This window comes from Eleutherodactylus coqui, chromosome 11, assembly GCF_035609145.1.
Source record: "Eleutherodactylus coqui strain aEleCoq1 chromosome 11, aEleCoq1.hap1, whole genome shotgun sequence".
Taxonomy (NCBI): Eukaryota; Metazoa; Chordata; class Amphibia; order Anura; family Eleutherodactylidae; genus Eleutherodactylus; species Eleutherodactylus coqui.
In genome coordinates, this window is record NC_089847.1 from 25,988,583 (window position 1) to 26,006,110 (window position 17,528).

General features: G+C 46.9%; 1 protein-coding gene across 1 annotated transcript in view; it reads left to right on the forward strand.

The window, feature by feature from the left end:
• TERB1 (telomere repeat binding bouquet formation protein 1) overlaps window positions 1-17,528 on the forward strand; it is a 50,283-nt gene that overhangs the window by 11,137 nt on the left and 21,618 nt on the right. Inside the window, exons 9-15 of the mRNA XM_066583129.1 lie at window positions 737-868; window positions 1,250-1,375; window positions 5,517-5,677; window positions 7,024-7,278; window positions 11,950-12,263; window positions 14,291-14,337; window positions 17,230-17,310. Of these exons, the coding sequence (XP_066439226.1) occupies window positions 737-868; window positions 1,250-1,375; window positions 5,517-5,677; window positions 7,024-7,278; window positions 11,950-12,263; window positions 14,291-14,337; window positions 17,230-17,310 (1,116 nt within the window). The remainder of the gene's footprint in view (window positions 1-736; window positions 869-1,249; window positions 1,376-5,516; window positions 5,678-7,023; window positions 7,279-11,949; window positions 12,264-14,290; window positions 14,338-17,229; window positions 17,311-17,528) is intronic.

The window sequence follows — 17,528 nt, forward strand, 5'->3', positions numbered from 1 at the left end:
GCCAAACTTGGCTAACCACACCCACCAACTCAGCAGGGCCCGCCCTGCGAGACCCAAAGGCGACAGTCCACAGCTAAACCACTTAAAATCGGGGAAGGGAGCTATCCAGCCCCTGCTACCCCCCTACTACCCCTTTTACTGGCTCCAAGGGACCCCTCCCCCCAAGCTGCTATGACAAATGTTCTCTCCCCCCCCCCCACATCTTCTCCGGGCGGGTGGGCGGGACTCTTCGCTGTCTCCTTGGAAGTGAGTCTACCCCACCCAAACTAGCTCCTCCCTACCCCCACCTAGCTTTCCTTTTGACTCCCCCCACCTTTCTAGCAAAATCCTAGCTATTAACCCCTTCCTCCCCGTTACCCGGTCATGTCTGCCTCTGCCTATGATCCCTGATCTCCGGCTCCGGCAGTTCTTTTTGCATCCTCAAAAATTCTGGAAAATCATGCTATGTTTTATCTTCAGGGTATGTCTTATTTTCAGGGAAACAGGGTAGACCATCGTGCTTTTGGTGGCTCAAAGGCCCCTCTGCTACGTAAGGAGGTACTATATAAACAGCACATGGTAGATGTGGAGCCATGTTACACTTTTTGCATTCAGATCAAGGATCTTCAAGTGATATATTACGCTATCGCATTAATGCTATAGGGAGCTAGGAAGTGATCAATATAACAGGATAGACATACCATATAATAACAGAGCACTATAGTAACATTAACCCTTTAATTGACTTTTTTTCCAGCTAAATTAGTACATCGTCTGTCAAAGCGCAATGTTCTATCAAGTCTGATGAGCCTTCTGTCGTGTGAAACTCTAGAAGCAGAAGACAAGTTCAGCATTGTCCTTACTGTCGGCCACCTCACCGAAGACTGCGGTACGTGTTCTGCAATAATATTCCGCCAGCGGCGAATAGTTTCCCTTAAAGTGTCATTACCCATACCAGTTATTTACATAAATACATGGAAAATACACAGCGCCATTTCTTATGCATTTCACATTTCCCACCAGTTAATGCAACAAAGCCTTGAAAATCATATCAGAGGGTATTGTGGGAACTCAGTGGGAAATAACTGTAGTTTGATACGTTTTTATCCTTCGCATTCATATTTTATTGATCAGCATGCTGCGCTGTTTACCGAAAACATTCCCATTAGTGGCTCAGGCACGGTAACATTTACCCAGCGGTGGAGCAATGATCAAATAGCAGCTCAGAACAGTGATGGGATCTGTTTTTAACAAGTGTCTCATTCCACAGAGGCGAATCAATATGAACTACTGAGAAGCAATGGACTTCCCCTTATGATTCAAGCGCTGGCTGAGTCACAGGATGACGAATTACACAAAGCAGCGACGTTCGTCCTTCAGAACTGCAGATGTATTAGTAAGACTTCAAAAATGTCTGTGATTTTTAAGTAGGGGATGGCACAGCGGCGGGTATGAATTGGTGCTCTGTGTCTACCGCCTACGCCACCCCCATCCCAATACCAGTAGTGGCTCTGACAGAGCGGGGTATAAAACTTTTCGCTATACTTTTTTCTGTACCGCAAGTATGTAAGGGTCTGTTTACACTGCATTTGCAGTTTATTTAAGAGGTGTACATTGGGAGGACTTCCAAATGTATTTCTCCAATGTTCGCCTACTCCATGGACGTACAGTGGCATATCTCATCCTTAGGCTCTCATGTTAAATAAGTATATTGTGCAGTATACATTTCTAGCAGGATGCCTCTGTATAGAGTAGCGCAGTTGAATACACTATTCCATTCAGGTGGGAAAAAAAAGTATATTACTAACATATACCCAGATAGGGGCAGAAAGGACCCTATTTTGCCCTACACCGGGTCAATAAGGCCGTATATATGTTTGAGGTATGTGCTGGAGCTTTTTTTGACACGTACTGTATGGAGAAGAGGGAAGCGGGTATAATTACCTGCAGTTGTTCTTCTCTGCCGGACCTCTGATCAGTTCGGAGTTCTGTTTTCAACTATCCAAGATGGCTGTAGCTATTTTCTAACTACCGAATGCACACTTTGTACTGCTCTCTGATTGACCATTGCTGATCACATGATCAGCTCCAGCCAATCAGAGAGTAGGTATAGTGCATTGGTAGACCAAGACTATTGATGTACTGTGGGGTTAGGTAGTCTGAAGATTGCATCAACCATCTTGCAAGGCTGAAAACGAGACCAGGAACTGGCAGGTTGGAAAGTCATGAGAGAAGAACAACTGCAGGTAATATACAACCCTTCCCCTCTGGTCCTGGGACAGAACTTTTGCCCAAAATGGACAAGTTATTTTAACCCTTTCTAATCCACTGTCTGACGTCTGAAGACATTATGATTTAAGGCTGTATAGCTCCAATGTTGGAAGACGCCTGTTTGGGTTCTCTTACTGTATATTGCCAGCCTCTCTGCTGTTGGATCCTATCCAACGTGTAACCTCATGCAGTACTGGCTTTAGCCAGCAGATAGCGCAGTTGTATAATGGCAGAAAAGAGTAAGCCCCCTAGAAAAACCAGAATACAAATTGGATTGGAAAGGGTTAACATCCTAAGGCTGTCTTCACACAGGCAATAAAATCGCAGTGAGAGACGCACAAATGTGAGCCCCATTCTTTTGAATGGGGGTCATACACATGAGCAAAGTGCAATGCCGAAGTGAAAATACCTCGCATCCTCAGGGATTTCACATGGATGGCAAGTGCGATATGGGGGTGGGATCCATGGCCCATGTGTTGCTCGCCTGGGTGAAATTAGCCTAAAAGACATAAATTCTAGCAGAAAGTTGTCTTTGAAAAACTGAATTTGTTACGAATGATTGACATGCCAGAGTGAAGCTGATCGCTGAAACAGGGGTGGGGGCTGCAGCGCACCGAAACGTTGCGCCCCCTACAGCTGTTTTTGCGGCCTGTCAGCTCTTTTTGGCAGTTGAAGACAAACTCGTAGAGATCTATAGAAGGTGCACGGTGTTAGGATGAGAGCTGCAGCTGCAGCGTCTGATAGGGTAACCCCAGACACAAGGCAAACGTTGAGGAGCTGGGAGGTAGAGTGCTCACTTGTCACTGTGGCTCCCTCCCGGAGGGACACATGTAGCCTCGGCCAGAGCAGTGCTGGGCCTCTTCCGGACACCCCTAGGATAGGGATGCCCAATAAACTGGAGAACAGGGATAGCAGATGTCACGGGTGACGCCACCGTTCCGTTAACCACCGGTATGACCATCTGCGGTAAATAAATGGGGCCGCAGACAGAAGTAACGTACCTCAGGTCCCCTTACTGGAACAACTTCTTGTATGCAAGGCACAAATGACAATGATTTGCAGGGCAGGTAAAGAAGCAGACTTGTGAGTACCTCCACCCGGTGAACCCAGACTTCAGGATGGGTGTACCTCTACGTGGTGATCCACTTGATCTGGACAGCCGCGTAGGAAAAATGAATAAAGAGTACCTTTGCACTAGGCCTTGAAAGGGGCACATGCTTCTTGCTCACACTCCCTTCAATTGGGGCTCACTCCTCTCTCATCTCTGGAACATACACTCTCAGGGAACCTCTCTTCTTCCTCTATTCTTCACCACATGAGTGTTGAAGGTACCACCATCGGGCTGGCACTCTCAGGAACCCAGAAGAATCTTTCAGAACTCTGAAGAATGGACTCCTTTCCAGCTCTCACACACTCTTATTTATATTCTCACTCATACCACGTGACAAGACAAATTGATACATTGCAGGCATCACCCACACTTTTGCAAACACTAAGGCCTAATGTCCACGACACGCAGTGCATCCTCAGTGCACCCGCTGCGGATCTAAGTTTCAGATCAGCAGCGGGTGCATTGTGGATTGTGTTAAAAATTATTTTTCAATAATTGCGAGTGGTCCTGGATTCTGTCTTTTTTCCCGCACTGATGTACGCGGATCCACGCGGATTTGAATTGCGGAATCCATGTGGAAATTAAATGGAAAAAAAAATGGGAAAAGAATCCAAACCCCTTCCAACCATGTCCAGCCCATTAGCCAACCCCTAGAAGCCATTTTGCTTTACCATTGCTGACAGCAAGATGGCATTTGCTGGAGCAAATCTGAATTTTGTGCTGTCATGGCTGATTTATTACATATTTTTGATGATGATGAGCTCTCTGATGTGGAGGAGGAAGACGGGGAGCTCAGGTCAAAGAAAAGGCGCTTTTGGGTGCACCCCATTGTGCAGGAGCGCCCTCGAAAGGGTCATTTTGCTGCCCTCTTCCAAGACCTGCGCGCAAGCACGAAGAATTTTTTTTTTCCCTTTGTCACATAAGTGTCCAGTCAGACATGCAATCCTGCACACGCAATCAGGCACCCTCAGACATGCAATCATGCACTCCATGCAAAAAGGGACTTACAGATGGTGGCTTTCTCTGTAATGCTGCCACTGATCCATTCGGAACCATAATAGCTGTGCCCCAGCTCCTCCCAGCTGTGATCCTTCTTTGCATTATCCTCGCACCCAGTGTCCCAAATGGCAGGAAAGTTCTCCATAAGGGCCACGAGTTTCCCCATGTTGAACATTTTTGTATAACAAAATGGCCAACAGAGATGTTTCTGAGAAAACCCCTTTTCCCCACCCACCAGGCTTCAAATCCGCGCATGTGATCCACAAATGCATTTAAATGTATTTGCGGATCCGCGACCCTCATAGACTTCGATGGAGCAAGATCCGCGCGGAATCTGTAATGAGAATGGAGCATACTGTGATTTTAGATCCGCGCGGATAGTAAATAAGGACCATAAAATCAAATCCGCGGACCTAAAATCAATTGCGAAAGCTCCATTCATGTCTATTGTGCGCCGATCCGTGCGGATTTACGCGGCTTAAATCCACGCGGATCCCACAAATAAAATCCTCCCATGGACATTAGGCCTTAACTTCTCACTTTCTGCAGCTGTGCAATACACATAACAGAATGGCAAGACGTTTTGCACAGCGCACCAACACAAGACATGACATGTATGGCATAATGGAGGGGGCCAAAAATAGATGTGCTGGGCCATTACAAAGCCCTCTTGTTTCAGCAATCAGCGGGGGACTTGGCAATGGGATCACCGCTGAACATAACCTTTGACATGTCGCTCTTGAAAGTCCGTTTGGTTGTCTTCTGCTGAACCTCGCTGCCCCATTGCCATTTTATAACTTAGGCCACCAGAGTATTGTCTGGTGGCCCTCGTCAGAATAAAACATGCCTCATATGTTCTTAGGAACTCAGGAATATAGCATAAAATGCTGTCTATTGGGCTCCATATTCTGCTTTTTGGGGTACAGTTTAGTTAATGCAGCTGCACCCCCCTAGTTTGAGTATTGATCAGAAGATCTATGAGATGTCATTACTTGAATGGACCCATAAGTATGTCCAGTTTCCTGTGGTACGGTTCTGTAAACTAGACGGGTCCAGCTGGTGTTGCTATTATCACTGTTGTATTATCATTGTGTCACACACATGAGTTGTTTTACATTTATATTGCTTTCTTACAATCCTTTTATACCATAAACAGCCGAAATGTTGTCTCAGAATCTAAATGAACACGTTCCAAATGTAAATCCCTGCTTTGCGTTAAGTCACAACAACCAAAAGACCAAATCTTTGGATGAATACTGGAGAAAGGCGGTAGAAATATTTCACAGGATACAAAATCTACAGCAAGAGCATGATGAGGTATGATGTATATAAAGCAAGTCTGAATCTTAACCCTCTCCAATCCACTGTCTTACCTCTAAAGACATTATGATTTAAGGCTGTACAGCTCCGATGTTGCAAGACGTCCTACGTGGTTCTCTTACTGTATATAGGCTGTCAGAGCCTATCCAATGTGTCACCTCATGCAGTACTGGCTTTAGACAGTAGATAGCGCCGTTTTATAACGGCAGAAAAAGAGTAAGCAATCTAGGAAAACCAGGATACAAATTGGATTGGAAAGAGTTAATAAGCTGGTTTACTTTACCGCTTGTCTTAAAGTGCAACTGCACTTTAAAAAACTTTCGAGAAGTTCTAGAGAGAGACTTGTCAAACGTTTTGATCATGGGGGGTCCTGCTGCTGAGATCCCACACTGATTGCTGAAATGAAGAGGCTGCAGCGCTCACCTGAGCGCTGTGCCCCTGCAGCCGCCATCGTGGCTTGTCGGCTCCTCTCGGCAGTTGAAAATGGACGCATAGGTGTTTATAGGAGTTTTTGCGTCTGTTTTCAGCTGCGGAGAGGAGCCAACATGCAATGATGGCAGCTGAAGGGGCACAGTGCTCCGGTGAGCACTGCAGCACTTCATGCCAGCAATCAGCAGGGATATCCGGACCCGGACCCCATTGATCAAAACTTTTGACATGTCGCATTGACGTGTCAAAAGTTTACAGCACATTTACACTTTAAGGATGAACGAGCAAGCACTTGTTCATCGGCTGATCAGATCACGCATGATGGCATAAAAGTACTTGCGTGTCAGCAGCACATCGCACTACATAAACAGGGAGATGTGCTGCCATAGAAAGCAATCTGCATTAGGACGAGTGACCACATCAGTCTTCATTCGCCCCCATACTACTGAACATCGTTGACGTGCAAACGTCAGTAACGAGGGCCAGTCAATGTGATATTTTGACAATCAGCCCATGTAAAAGAGCTCTTCAAAAAAATGTAGATTTTTTTTTCCCCCCTGCCTTCCCCAAAGTCATACTCAGATGGACTGTAGGGTACTTGCACAAGTTGTCTAACCTTGACAGCCCCTTTTTAGTGTGAAGCCAGCCCAGCGATCAGTGGACAGCCAGATATTTCCGCTACAGGGTATATGTAGTATTACATGTTGGCCATTTAAATCGTGTGAGGACCCCATTCTGCAACCAAAAGCTCAATTTTTGGCTCTATTTGGGAATGAATTGGAAAGAGTGTGATCATGAGCTTAGCTGCAGTCATTTTTTCTAGTACTTTTATCATTGACCCGTACTTATATAACACAAGTATATGTTAATGGTGCACAGCTAGTCATAATTTATGGTTGTACTTCTTTTTCCAGAATGTAGACAACCTTGAGGGGCCTGAACAGCAGGAGATTGTTCCTTCTAAGTATGGGAAAGAAGCCGCTACGTCCATGACTGTGTTTCCAAGTTTTGTAAACCACCCAAAGTACAGAGATGACCGTCCCATAGCAGCTGGATCCCAGTTACAGCATCAAACTCACATTGCCTTCCCGAAATTGCTAGATAATTCTTCTATTGCAGCGCCATGTTTATCCAAGGGAACTGGACTATCCAAAGACAGAATATCACCGGTATGTTAGCAAGTACAATTATAACGCAAGTAACTGATCTACTAATGGGATATCTCCATAAGTTGGCTATTATATACATTATATGGGGTGATGAGGGTAAATAGAGGTAACTAAGTTTGGTTTTAGATGGGACACACAGACACTTTCATGCAAGAGCAATAGTCATTCAGTGAATAGAGACAGAGCATGCCAGAGATCTCTTCTGGCCGCCCGCCTCCATTCACCCCAAACAGGCAGTCATTTCAATGAGCTGAAACAGAATGACTAGCAACGACTGATTGAGTTAGCACTCAGTACCCTCCCAGGTACCGTGTTTAACCAAGCCAATAGTCGCCCATAATCGTGATTATTCAGGTGAAAGTACCCCATGTAAAAGTACCCTAACGTGTGTGATGTGTCTTCAGATCAGCCAATGTAATTTTTGAACTCCTTTTAAGTCTTTCTTCTGTACTGTCAATGTTAAAAGGAGATTTCTCGCTCGTGTCATTGGGGTACACAGCAAAGACCGTGGGATATAGCTTCTGCCACTAGGAGGCGACACTAAGCACAAAAAAGTTAGCTCCGCCCTCTGGCTATATCCCTCCTGCCGACAGCAGGCTAATCAGTTTTTAGCTTAGCAAGCCGGCGGGGGGGGGGGGGGGGGCGGGGGCATGGTACTTCAGGGCAACAGCTTTCAGTATGCTCGGGCGCGGCAACGGCGGAATCGGAGGGGGCGTGGCCTCTGACCTCCATGTGTCTGACCTCTCTCGGGCATCTGGCGCAATTTTGGAAAGATTAGCGCAGAACGCCTCCAGTCCGCGTGAGGAGCGCGGCCGTAGACGAAAACGGGTCAGGCCTTCGGACTCCCGGCGGCCCTCCCGGTCACCATCCTCCTCGTCACTTTTGCGCTCTTCTGGTACTAGGTCACGGCGCCTGTTGGCAGAAGATGGTTCGGACGAGGAATGGTCTGAATCCTCCTCAGGCTCTGTCGTGGAGGAGGATCAGGTCCCAAAATTTTCGGCAATAGTGGAGAGCTTAGTGGTTGCGGTGCGTGACACTTTTCAGCTCACTGAACAGGAACCACAGGCATCTGGGATATTGTTTTCTTTCAGGCAGCCTAGACGCTCTCCAAAAACCTTTCCTCCTCATGAGGACTTTGACAAGGTCCTATCTAAGGAGTGGAAGGCACCGAATAAGCGTCTTTCCAAGATGGGTTACTTGGACGGGAAATACCCCTTCCCACAGGACTTAGTGGAGAAGTGGTTGGTCCCACCGCTAGTGGATCCACCCATTTCGTGCCTGGCTAAGCATACCGTGCTACCCACGGCAGAGTCCTCCTCCCTCAGCGATCCCAAGGATCGAGGAGTCGAGGCCTTGGCAAAGACCGTTTTTGAGGCGGCAGGGTCAGCTTTTAGGCCTGTGTTTGCCTCGTCCTCGGTCAGTAAGGCTGTTACTGACTGGGCAAAGCGGTTACGGGAAGGAATCCTCGAAGGGGCGTCAACCGAGGATCTGGTGGACATTACATGCCAGATTGAACAAGCAGGCATGTTTCTCTGTGAGGCCTCTATGGATACAGCCAGGCTGGCGGCCCGAGCCTCCGCGGCATCGGTGGCGACTCGCCGGACCCTATGGTTAAAATCGTGGGATGCGGATGCTTCCTCCAAGGGGTCGGTAATCAGTATGCCCTTTGTAGGATCTCGTCTTTTCGGCGCCAAGCTAGATGAGCTCATCTCAGAGGCTACAGGTAGAAAGAGCTCACTTTTGCCACAGAACCGTCCAAAGCGGTCATCTCCGCAGCACAGACGTTTCCATTCCTATCGCCGGATGAGTCCTCATAGGGTGGAGAGAGAGGGTCCACAGGAGCGGGAACAAAGGAAGGTTCCTTCCTTTAAACCAAGCTCCTCTTGGCGGGGGCCCCTGCCCACAAAGGGTACCGAAGGCAAGCCCCCCGCATGAGGGACTGCCCCCACCTGTTTCGGACAAGGTGAGGGGGATGGCGTCTCCAATTCAGCTAGGCCTGGTCGTCTCAGGTCACAGACACCTGGGTACAGGAGGTCGTGTCCAGGGGCTATGCGATGGAGTTCCACTCACAACCGCATGACCGCTTCTTTCGGTCCAGAACACCCCCCCCCCCCCCCAAAAAAAAAGGACGGCTCCGTCCGTCCGGTTCTGGAACTAAAGAAGCTGATGGTATCGTCTTTCGAGGCAATTCCTTCTGCCCTGTTCCACTCCCGCCCCTTGCAGTGGGCGATACTCTCAAGGTGGGACAGGTTAGCGCGATCCCTCGAGGGGAAGATAAGGTTTCCACCAGCTGTCACTCCAGTGGTGGTTGGACTCGCCACGCATCCAGCAGGGCAGGTCGTTCCTGCCCCTGCAGTGGTAGGTGCTGGCTACAGTCGCCAGCATGACGGGCTGGGGGTGCACCAATTCCTTTCTTTCCTCGGATGCTCAGGAGGATCAGGAAGGAAGGGCTACCAATGATTCTCATAGCCCAGATTGGCCGCGAAGAACGCGGAACTCTGAGCTCATGGACATGTTAGCAGACGCGCCCTGGCGATTACCCCTACGAAAGGATCTACTCTCTCAGGGGAACCATTAGCGGAAGTACTGTGGCGCTTGCTGTCCTGGAAGGTCGCTTTCCTGGTGGCGGTTACCTCCCTTCGTAGGGTTTCGGAGATTGCGGCGCTGTCGGCAAAACCACCCTTTACGGTTTTTTCACCAGGATAAGGTGGTGTTGCGACCGGTGCTGTCTTTTTTCTAAATTTTATCAAATACATACGTTCGCGTCAGCCGACGCTTCGCTGGGTCAAAAGGTTTTACAGACGGCTGCAAACTGACCGCATGCGCTTATGATTTATTTGTACCCACCCTTGGGGACGGCTGTGGGACGTCCCACGGTCTTTGCTGTGTACCCCAATGACACGAGCGAGAAAAGAGGATTTTTTACTCACCGTAAAATCTCTTTCTCGTCTCGTCATTGGGGGACACAGCACCCACCCCTCTTTCTTTATATGACACAGTGGTGGTCCTGGTCGGACTCCGGATTCTGTAAGTCGCACATGGTGCTGCGTGTTTTTCATTACAGTGAAATTTTTTGTTAACGTGTCATATGACTAACTATTGTTGTCTCTCTGTTCCTGCATGGCTATTCCAACAATACTTTCTATTAGATTTTAAAGTGGTAATGTAAAGGGCCAGCTTCACATTTAGAGTGTTGCAATAGGCCCTCTATCCATCCCACCTTCTCCCATTGAATAGGACAATATGGGAATCGATAAGTATAATACAAGCCGTATCCCCATTCTGTGGTATTATGAGGACCACATCAGCCAGTAGAGCATAATGTGATTGTTTCCAGCAAGAGAAACCAAGTAATCTTGTAGATAAGATACCTTTTAATAGCTAACAACAATACATGATCGCTATAACATCATGTATTTTTGTTAACCATTAAAAGGTATCATATATACAAGATTACTTGGTTTCTCTTGCTGGGAGCAATCACATTTTGACCAATAGCTAAAACATGAACAGCCCCTAAGCTACACCATTACAGCGTCAGTCTTGCCAGAAGTCAATCCACTTGCAACGTCTGAGGAGCAGGCCTTGGCCTAGGAGATGGCTGGGATTAGAGTAGGGCCTTGTCATGGTGGCACTATCGTCTCCCACCCTGAGGGTAACCGGAGAACAAGTTCCAGGTCCGAGGGCAGGCTATTAAATGGGGTTAGCAGCTTACTTGGCTTTGCAGGTGTCACGGGTGACGCCACTGTTCCTACCTCTGCAAAGAAACTGAAGATGTAATAAAGTCCACACACGGGTAGTAGTGAAAAAAGCACAATTGCCGGGAGCGGTTGGCAACTAGAACAATAATGGAACAACTTGCATAAATTACAGTACAGTGGATGGAAGCAGTTGAAATAAACACACCAGTGCAGGTAGGATTAGCGAGGAGGACAGGGAGGCAGACACAGGATAATACGGGGGGCCACAGTCCAAGTTATCTGTGCAGCACCGCTTCTGGAAAAATATACTCTGTAGGAAAACACAAACACTCTATCAGTCACTCACTTATTTAGACAGACTTGAACTCTGCACGGCGGACTCCACTCTTCAGGCACTCTTTAAGGGTAGGGGTCCTAGGGGAAACTACTAGGCCACCTCTCTGCTTCCTCCATCTTCACCACATGCAGGTTGAAGGTACCTACATGTGGCCAGCACTCCTCAGCAAGCTCTCTTGTCACACTCCACTCCAAACTCAGGCAAAAGACAAAAAAAGCCCTCATCTAGCTTGCAAACACATATATATGAAACATGGTCACATTACTTACAAAAGATACATTTCCAGACATGACCCAGACAGTAACCCATTCAGTGCTGCAGATAGGCAATACACTTCATATTCATGCAACATAAAATGTACTGACCATACACACAAGCACGAGACTACATAGATCATCCAGCACCTTCCAGAAACTTTCATACATGAACTTCTGTACACTACACACTCAACCATCATCAAGACACAGGTATATGTAAAGCACAGAAAGTATAATTCAACACATACTTTATCTTCTGCAGAATGCCCTGGTGGGACAGGGGGCCTTCCAGTTGCTAATGGAGGACCTGCTTGGTACTGTACAGTCAATTCTTTTCATTCGCCATAACTTACATTAAGTTTATTTTATTATCTAGTTAAACAGAAGACGGCAGATATTTTTAGACACGGCTGAAGTACAGAAATCCGCTACATCAAGATCAGGTCGGCTCGGTAAAACTTGCAGTGACAGCTTTATAGCTCAAGAGACTTGCGTAGACTTACAAAGGAGAGACGAGTGCAGCAGGCCAGACTCTTCCAGAAATGACATTACTTCCAGGGATGCAGTCGCTCCAACGATACCAAACCATGTGATGGAGAACTTGCATAATGATCTCCCCCCGCCACGCAGGGAGCTGTCAGGGGACGCTGAGAAGACTAGTCCTCAAGCTGGTGCTGTCAGAAATTTAAGGTACAGGGTGCTGCACATTGGACTGCTTGTGTCAAACGGCTGTCGCCAAACTTCAAGTGTCACATTTCCTACTTTCTTTTGTTTCCTTCTGTCCCGTTTTCAGTACCTACCACACTAGACAAGGCTTTTCAACTAATTCATAGCACTAAACAACAAATGTTTTGACTAGAGCTGAGCGAGCACGCTCGGATAATGCAGCTACTCGAGCGAGCATCGCACTTCTCGAGTAACTGCATACTCGTCCGAGCAGATTCGGGGGGGGGGGGGGGGTGAGCAGGGGGCGGTGTGGGCTAGCGGGGGGGAGAGAGAGATCTCTCTCACTTCTTCCCCTGCTCCCCGCCGCCCCCCGAATCTGCTCAGACAAGTATGCAGTTACTCGAGAAGAGCGATGCTCGCTTGAGTAACTGCCTTATCCGAGCGTGCTCGCTCATCTCTAGTTTTGACCTCCAAAAAAACTTTTGTCACATTTTCAAGACCAAAATGTTGTCTGTTGTAGTTTTTATTTTCACCAAGCCTAAAAACAATGTTTTAGAAGATATCTGGTGTCTTGGAAATTTAGACTTCTATGGACTTTGGTGTAATACCACTATGACTTGCACAGACACAGGGCAGTTGTACTGGAGATACTGCTTTCTCCCATATAACACTCATTGTGCCGTTATAGTATTCGCTTCTGCAGTTTATGTAGCATGGTCACTCATTTCATTTCTACTGGAGTGACTGAACTACACAAATTGTATATTAAAGGGGTTGTCCCGCGCCGAAACGTTTTTTTTTTTTTCAATAGCCCCCCCGTTCGGCGCGAGACAAACCCGATGCATGGGTTTACTATCCGGTTTTTTTTTTTACTTACCCGAATCCCCGCGCTCCGGTGACTTCTTACTTACCTTGCAAAGATGGCTGCCGGGATCTTCACCCACGGTGGACCGCAGGTCTTCTCCCATGGTGCACCGTGGGCTCTGTGCGTTCCATTGCTGATTCCAGCCTCCTGATTGGCTGGAATCGGCACACGTGATGGGGCGGAGCTACGAGGAGCAGCTCTCCGGCACGAGCGGCCCCATTCAGAAGGGAGAAGACCGGACTGCGCAAGCGCGTCTAATCGGGCGATTAGACGCTGAAATTAGACGGCTCCATGGAGACGAGGACGCTAGCAACGGAACAGGTAAGTGAATAACTTCTGTATAGCTCATAATTAATGCACGATGTACATTACAAAGTGCATTAATATGGCCATACAGAAGTGCTGAACCCCACTTGCTTTCGCGGGACAACCCCTTTAATGTTTGTGGCAGGGAGAGAAGCAGAGACTCATACACAGATGGGCTGGTAGAACTAATGGTAAGTTATTTACTGCTATTTAATCACATCTCCACTGCCCAGAAGTTCTCAACATAACCTATACAGTAGTTCTTGAGTGTCCTCCCAAAATGATATGTCTGTGTGTTACAGACAGGGAGCAGAATCTACAGTTTTTCTCCATTTGCATTGTATAGAAGACATCATAGCAGCAGGCTCTTCCAGCTAGCTCAGAGAGAACTGAAAATTATATATGCAGCCTGCAGAGTGCAAAAAGTGTGTTAAACGCAGGATAAAAGTCATATAATGACCAAAAATAGTATTATTTCTCATGTACACACGCAGTGGCTTATTCTAAAAAATTAGGTACGCTTTAAAATGCTTAATGAGATTAGAAAAACATGTCTTCTGTCTACTAGAAACATGGTCTGCCATTTCCATAGGTTGTATCAGATATTGTAGCTCCAAAATTTTGAGTCTCATAGCAGAGCGCTAGAAGCAAATAATTTATACTTAGGAGGGTGTGAGATGCTCTAAAGAAGACTCTGATCAGCATTTATTAAAACCTCCCATGGTCCAGAAAACGCTGCTAATCCGGCAATCTGTAAATTCCAAACTAGTTTAAATATCAAAGTTGTACTGTAAATTGAATATGATACCGAGGGGAGATTTTAGGGACCCGTGACCTTTAACTATTTATTTGCTAATATTCATGTTTTTTTTGTTAACAGGATAAACTCCTCCAAACTTCCCACTTCAGTTAGACAAACGGATCTAGGTAAAGTAAGAAATACCAGAAGTTTATTTCATCATGCTAAATGTACTTTGCAAGCATTGGTTGCACATGTATTGGGTCTAAGGAGGTCAGAAGGGGAGGTCGTCTCCTAGCCCACCTCGTAGTGTAACTTGAGGCTCCTTACAAATGACGTAACAGGGATCCCCATGACCCGTCCATTGCCATTGCGAAATAAAGAAAAGGTTTATAAGTCTGCAAAGTGCACTGACGTTTATATATTAAAACCTGAAAATTCCCCTAATGTCCCACTTTCCCCGTATGACGCTCACAGGAGTGAGCTATTTCTGCTAATTGCAGTCACACCTGTAATAGGTCTTGAGTGGAAGTAGGTTATAAATGCGATGGTGCGTATTTGCTGAGCATAGTGAAGTTTCAGTATTGGTACATTATACAACCCTCTAGTCTCAGGCAAACCAAGATGGCCGCACTGTTGCTCTGAATATCTGATGCACACATCTGTAATGTAAGACACTACACACTGCTCTGATTAGCCAGTTTTGCTCATATAATAATAATCTTTATTTATATAGCACCAACATATTCCATAGCGCTTACAAAACAGGGGAGAACAAATACATAAGACACATAAACCATGGTTGCATGAAGTAATCAGTTGATGGAAACAGTAGCGGTGAGGGTCCTGCTCCAACGAGCTTACATACTACAGATAATGGGGTGATACAGAAGGTAAAGGGGCTGGCAGTGTGCACGGTATGGCGGGGTGGAGAGTGAGGGATGCTATACACATAGACAATGGTCAGACTTAAAGGGGTTGTCCCGCGCCGAAACGGGTTTTTTTTTTTTTCAACCCCCCCCCCCCCCCGTTCGGCGCGAGACAACCCCGATGCAGGGACCTAAAGAAAGCTTACCGGAGCGCTTACCTGAATCCCCGCGCTCCGGTGACTTCTATACTTACCGGTGAAGATGGCCGCCGGGATCCTCTTCCTCCGTGGACTGCAGCTCTTCTGTGCGGTCCATTGCCGATTCCAGCCTCCTGATTGGCTGGAATCGGCACGTGACGGGGCGGAGCTACACGGAGCCGGCATCCTGCACGAGAGGCTCCATTGAAGAAAGCAGAAGACCCGGACTGCGCAAGCGCGGCTAATTTGGCCATCAGAGGCCGAAAAGTAGTCCAAAACCATGGAGACGAGGACGCCAGCAACGGAGCAGGTAAGTATAAAACTTTTTATAACTTCTGTATGGCTCATAATTAATGCACAATGTACATTACAAAGTGCATTAATATGGCCATACAGAAGTGTATAGACCCACTTGCTGCCGCGGGACAACCCCTTTAAGCCGTATAGTGGCTGAATGGGTATGACTGCAGGGGGTGGTTGATTACTGCTAGCAGGGATTGCAGTCGGTAGGACAGGGAGCATGTTATCAGGCAAAGTACAGAGGGGTTTAGTTTAGGGGATATGGTATGCCTCCCTGAAGAGGTGCGTTTTTAGAGCACGCCTAAAGTTTAGTGTGTGAGGGATTGCCCGGATAGTTTTCGGTAGCGCATTCCAGAGGACTGGTGCTGCTCTGGAGAAGTGTTGGAGGCGAGCAGCTCTGGCCAATCAGCGTAGCATTTAGTGGGTTAGATTACTGATGCACGACCAATGTAAAGTATGCGTCAGGTAGTCAGAGAAGCGGTATAGTCATTTTGGTTTGTCTGGGGCTAAAGGGTAATTTTAAATAGAGCCTGTCAGATAGTTGATGCTCTCTTCACTATAATGTAGTGATAGATTTACTCAGTCCATCATTCTGTCAATTATATGCCAATGTTCTTCAAGCTGGTTTCACACTGGCTACAAAATCAGACGATGCAACAGTGCTACAAATCGCGTGTATGTGAAGCCCATTGGTTTCCAATGGGTTCTTTCACAATAGCGATGTTTTATAGGCTGCTACATTGCGAGAATACAAAATTGCAGCATGCTTTATACAGCCGCGATTTGCGATGTTTTGTAACCCATGTTTCCCTATGGAGCCTCCTTGTTTATCGCATTACACAAACTTGCAATTTTAGTGTGATGCGATTTTAATATTAGAAAGTCCTATTAAGACCGCCTACACATGGGCGTACAGACCCCGCATGCGGGATTCCCGCTGCTGAGTTCGACCCGGTGCCCGGCGGCTAACCTCCAGTATACCTCTCTGCAGTCTTCTCCTTTGCTGCTGATGTGCCAGCCGATGCACATGCGCAGTAGAGATGACACCGCGCTGTCACAATGGCCATGACGTGGCTGCTGCGACCATTCTGCAATCATCATTGCAGAATGGCCGTGGGACGGACGGCTTCCATTGACTTCATCACAGGTCCTGTACGCACACGGCTGCTGTCCGGCTAGGTGGCCGTCAGTATTCCATAGCAACTGAGACCGCAGGGGTTTTTTAGTCCACCTATAATATGCACAAGGATGCAGGACCTTTGATAATGTCACTGTCCCGTAATCAGGTGCGGAGCAAGCAAGTCCTTCACTCGGGATGAGCGCCGCCATCATGTGATCAGGGGCGGAGCATGATGGTGAAATCACAGGTCCTTAATCTCTAGGGCTGTGCTGCTTTTTATCCCTGTTTTATAGGATTAACACTGTATGTAGCAGTGCTGTGTGTGCGACGTACATGTAGCACAGAAACACTGGTACTATAGTTTCCTAATAATTACTAGTTGGTAAAAATTTGGCACTTTGTCTTAGTTTTTGGGAATGCTGAGGTTGTCTTCCATCTTGCCAAGAGTCCCAACAGACCGAACAGGGCAAAACCTTTCAGTTCCAGTGAACAACTAGGAGCACTTGATCCCTCCTTTTCTTTTCCACATGTTTTAGAGGGTTAATTGATCGTTAGATGAATACTAATGCATGACTCTTCTCTACTTATTACTAGATCCCATGATAATTTGCGCTGATATCATAGATAAGGAGATAAGCAGTATCCCGGTCACTGAGCGTTCGCTCCAATGTTCAGGTAATTTTACATGATTTTAAGAATTTTTATTTCTCAATGTTTGAGATGATGTCAGGTGGAGGTAGCAAAAGTCAAGCAATAAGTGTATTAGTAGAGCAGTTTTGGGTAACCAGTCTGCCGACTAATCATCAGGGCTGTGCTTGATTGTCATAGAGGCAGCCTAGAGAAAGCAGTGGGCATAAAGGGGTTTTGTCATAAAAAAAAACATTCTATACTCA